The sequence below is a fragment of the Dysidea avara genome, chromosome 3 (genome assembly GCF_963678975.1).
Source record: "Dysidea avara chromosome 3, odDysAvar1.4, whole genome shotgun sequence".
In the NCBI taxonomy this organism is placed as follows: domain Eukaryota; kingdom Metazoa; phylum Porifera; class Demospongiae; order Dictyoceratida; family Dysideidae; genus Dysidea; species Dysidea avara.
The window spans coordinates 9,751,158-9,756,344 of record NC_089274.1 but is presented as its reverse complement, the minus strand read 5'-3'; the positions used below and the strand labels follow the sequence as shown (position 1 = coordinate 9,756,344).

The following is a 5,187-nucleotide window of genomic DNA, read 5'->3' as shown; positions in this document are numbered from 1 at the left end:
TACTGATGTATGCAATAATGAAAAACCTACCATCTGCCTGCTTTTTATGTACAATAGTCTATGGAGATATTTAAATGATACTCATGCATATCATTCATACTAAAGACCTAGGTACGGTATTCTATTTGATGGTCACTTGAAGTTTCATGATCACACAGCCACAGTTGCTGGTAAGGCTAAATGGACGTTGGGTAAATCCTTTGAGTTTCCTGAGCCAGAGATGGTTGAAAAATCATATAAGGCACTAGTATGACTAATACTGGAGCCATCCAATTTGGGGACCTATTTTAATTTTAGATCAAAGAAAAATCGAAAATGTGCAGTGTAGAACCACCCATCTATAATTCCCTCCATTATACATATTCTGAAAGGCTCACCATTCTAGACTTGCCATTTATGAAGTATAGATAAACAGAGGAGGTTTGATTTTAATGTATAAAATTGTTAACAATTAGCTACTTGAGTTCAGATTTTTCTAATACAATCACATTTTCTGTAACTAGGAGTCATCAATCAAGCTTTTCATACATCACTACACAAGATTACAGATTTTGTTCAAATTTTTACTTCAACAGGATTATTAATGATTGGAACCCTCTGATGTTGTAGCTAAATGCTAGATCTATAATTAATAGTTTTAAATCTTTGTTAGGACAATTTTCTTATTAAGGCCACATGAACTTAATTATTAGTTTCTCATCGGCCTCCTGTACTGAAAATAGCAGTGTAGGAGGGTGGATTTTTATTTTTTTCACTGGCTAGTTAGCTGAAATAACTAGCTAAAATGACTCATCCTAGACTGTTCTAGCAACGTACCAACTTAAGAAGGTGCTGGATAGCTGCTCTCAGCCACCAGTGGTGTAAAAAATCCTTGATGAGGTAAGAAAAATGGCCATGCGGGTGGGGATGAGAAACTAATAAGTAAGTTTATGTGGCCCAATTCTAAATTTATTTTTGTTTAGATATTGTTATTGTTGTAATTATTTAATTGATCAGACTGTGCCTCTACCCTGTACCTTAATCATGCACAATTACTATCCTGAGATATTGATAATAGAAAGTCCTTGCTTAGGCAATTATTTATTTATTTTTATTTTCCAAAAATGTACAACCTCAGTTTGAGGATTAACGCACATATGAAACATGTATACAAAATGTTTTACAATATGATTGATTATGGGAATGCAGTTATTTTTTATGGTTGTGCCTAGTCTCGCGGCGCCCGACCCTAAAAAGAGGGTCTGGTGAAACTGTGTACAAAAAGTTTGAGCTCTGGAATGTTTATTGGATGACGTTTTACGTGTTACGTAAGTGCACTGTTTACGTCACAACATCCATTCAACCAGATCCGCTTACAGCATCACCAAACTAATAGCGCTACTTTATTTATTCAACATTAAAACGAACCCAACAGAATTGTATGGCTGTTTTCTCAATGAGGCAGAGTCACCGGATGTAATTAACCGTAAGCCGCGAATCTTTTGAAATGTACGCATTACATAATCAATTTGAAATGGAGCGATCTGATTGGAGCTTCCAACATTCCGGCAGCGCCAAACTTTTTGTACACAGTTTCACCAGACCCACTTTTTAGGGTCGGGCGCCGCGAGACTAGGTTGTGCCAGGCAAACGATGGCTTGAAAAGCTGCCAATCTTATAATGAAATAATGGAAGTGGACCGCCCGCCCGCATGCTAATATGCTTGAGTCCAGGACGGGAAACAGAGAATTTATTTGGAATGGCCTAATCTGTGAGGTCCTGGCCATGGAACCTCCGTTAAATATTAAAGATAACAAATTGGCTAGTTGCGTAAATATTAACAAGCAAATTACATCATGGCTAGCATAATACTATTATGTAATTTGCTTGTTGAACCTATTTTTAAATACTTTGTGTAATTTCATCAATAGTTATAACCAAGAACCTATAGCTAGCTACTTGATTTTCTAATTGGAAAAGTATACATTAATTTACGATTTTCGTGAATTATGTTGTGGTCCGTTTCCGTACACGCAATACCTTATTTGTCGATCACGTGAAAGGCGTGCCTGCTGCAAGAAGAGGCGAAGTAACGATGTCTGAGAAAGAAAAGTTACTGCCTCCCACCGCGACGAGGGCTGCCATCCAGCCTGCCGACTCCGGGAGGATTCTGACGAGGAGGACAAGTGATACTCGTCTCACTACTGTTACTTATTCTGTAGCAATAGCATTGATGGGCTCGCTGTTGTTTGGATTTGCGATTGGTTATTCGTCTCCGGTTATCAGCGACCTGCAAGGCAAAAAGAATGGTACCAAGGAAAGTGGACCTGATTTCCGTGAACGTGCTTACTTGTACAAAACATTGTACCAAGGAATTTTCAGTGTAAGATGCACATTATAATATGATGTGGATGCTATCATATTATGTACAATATAGGCACTGATGCCATTGGGAGCTTTAGTTGGTGCTCCACTAGCAGGATGGCTGGTGGATTATGTTGGACGCAAGAGGTCGTTGTTGTTGTGTAGTGTTCCTTTAGCAATGGGCTGGTTGCTCACTGTTCTTAGTCACATTCCAGCTGACCATCACACACCAGTTCTAGTATTATTGTTTGCCGGACGTTTCATAGTTGGAATTGGTGTTGGATCAGTTTCACTTTGCATTCCTGTAAGTTTATATCTGTTAGCTACTTTTCTAGCTTCTCAGCTTACCATACTGATTTACTCGGTTATACGCCACACCTTCAATAGTAGCTGCACTTGAGTAGTGCAATGATTGATTTTGAAACCAAGGGCTTCAACTTTGTTTTCGAGCATTGAGTGGTGGTCAAATTTGGGGGTCGCCGTATCGATATTGCTAACTAAGGTAATAAATGCTGCAGTGTTTAACCAAAATAAGGCCACTGTTGGTGATATTCTGTTTTTCACCAGCACCCACATGTATTTTTACTGCCGCACGTATTTCCCCATTATTAAAGATTTAACCATTATTTCATCTGATTAACCAAATATTGAGGATGTGTAATTCAGTTTTAAGATTGTTGCACAGTAGCTACCTTGCATTGTAGCCAAGAGAATGCGAGAGATTAGACTGCAGTGATGTTCACTGATGCTCGAGTGGAACTGTGATCACGTGACGAAGGATGACAGGATACGGTTGCCAAACTAGCTGCATTGATCATGATCATGAGTTAAGCTAAGTTAGCAAATTGTCTGTTTTGCAAAGAGTATCAGGTCCTGGAGAGTATAGAAGTATGAAAATAAGTCTAGAATAATGAGTAATGGTAGTGACCCACCTGCCCGCACTATACATTTGAAATTTTCTGACCTTACCGGTTTACGTCTGTACAAAATACTTTCACTGTGCCCTTTTTACCATGGTCATGACTTCTACGTCATCTCTCATATTTGTGAGTCCACTAGTTTTTTTTCTTGAAAACCACAACAGGAGTTGTTTTGATACCATTTAAACAATGGAAATGTTGAAATGCTTGGTAGTGGATTTGTGAAGCTATTGCAAGGTTGACAGTCTCTTTATCATTGTTTGAATTAGAACATGAGGAGAGTGCATGGAGGCTTTCACTTTAACTTTTGACTTTCACATTTAAATAGTCCACTATATACCAATCCCATTCATTGACCTATAAATAGGTGAAACTCGGTCTGCATGGTCATCTGGATTATCATTTGGATCATCAGATCTAGTCAGTCTCACCTACTTTATAAAATATCCTGAATCAGATCACATGTGATATATAGTAAATTGACAAGCTCAATTGCACTAACACAAACCCATTTATCAAGATGTGCGGCTACATAAAGTTATTGTAGGTGGTGATGGGAAACAAGAAATAATAATATAAAATAATGATGGCCTAAACAAGGAAAGTTGCCCACACCTGCAGCTATACTATAGTGGACATTAATTTTACTACCCTACTTTAATCACACATGGGTTCAGCTATACTGGGCTCATAGCTACACTGGGTTCATAGACCAGCCATGACTAAATCAGGAATCAAGGTCTCCCCCTGGTTTCACAACTCTGTTTACTCAAATTTAACTTGGTAACATTTTACTTGTTTTGTATAATAATGCACATATATTAATCTTTTTCCTCACACACAGTTGTACATTAGCGAGATAACTCCTACTTCTCTACGAGGATTGTATGGAGCAGCTAACCAACTATGTGTCACTATTGGATTGTTTGCAGCTGAGATGATTGGTACATATGTTGACTACTATTGGCTAGCGATGATCCCTCTTGGAGTAACTACCATTTTTGCCATTTTCTCACTTAGCTTGAAGGAGACACCAAGATGGCTTATTAGCCAAGGGAAAAATTTAGAAGCAGGAAGAGTGTTACTATGGTTGCGTGGCAGAAATTATGATGTCACTAATGAACAGAGAGAAATCGAAGATCAAGTCCATTCAGAAAGAAAATTAACATTCCAAGAAACTGTTCAAGAATTTAAAACCAGACCAGTATACTATCCGCTAATATTGGCAATGATGTTGATGTTCTTTCAACAGTTCTCTGGCATCAATGCTGTAGTGTTCAATGCTGAAGATATATTTGTAGGAGTTGTAGGCAATCCTGGCTTAGTTTCATCCCTTGCTGTTGGCTTAACTCAAGTACTTGCAACATTTTGTGGTGTTATTATGACTGATGTGTTAGGTCGAAGAATCCTCTTGATATCTGGTGGTATAATAATGTGTGTAAGTATCTCAGTGGCTGGTGGGTATGAGTATCTGGACCATGTTGAGCATGATAAAATAGCTGTTATGGGCATTGCTGGTATAGTGTGTTACAATATTGGATTCTCCATTGGATGGGGTGCTCTTCCATGGTTGCTATCTTCAGAGATAATTCCATTACGTGTACGAGGAGTAGGTATGGGGATTGCTACTTTTACTAACTGGTTACTAGCAGCATTTGTAACTGGCGTATACAAAGATTACCAAAAACTAGTTCAACCTCACTCTGCATTTTGGTCATTTGGACTTGTGTGCCTTTGTGCTGCTATATTTACTGCTGTCTTTATACCAGAAACCAAAAGCAAATCTCTTGAAGATATTGAGAAGTCATTTGAAGCTTCTGCAGTGCAAAGATCATCTGAACTTTAAATGGTTATTTTAGACCCTAGCATGTTTTGTGTATGTGTTATTGCATTGTAAAAATAATAGTGTTTTTTATCTTTCAAA

At 38.1% G+C, this 5,187-nt stretch overlaps 1 protein-coding gene across 1 annotated transcript; it reads left to right on the top strand.

Moving 5' to 3' along the window:
* The first annotated feature begins 2,035 nt into the window (after positions 1-2,035).
* LOC136249277 (solute carrier family 2, facilitated glucose transporter member 8-like) lies at positions 2,036-5,187 on the top strand. The gene is made up of 3 exons (XM_066041236.1): positions 2,036-2,362; positions 2,417-2,647; positions 4,108-5,187. The coding sequence occupies exons 1-3, from the start codon at positions 2,075-2,077 to the stop codon at positions 5,107-5,109; spliced, it is 1,521 nt and encodes a 506-aa protein (XP_065897308.1). The 5' UTR covers positions 2,036-2,074; the 3' UTR covers positions 5,110-5,187.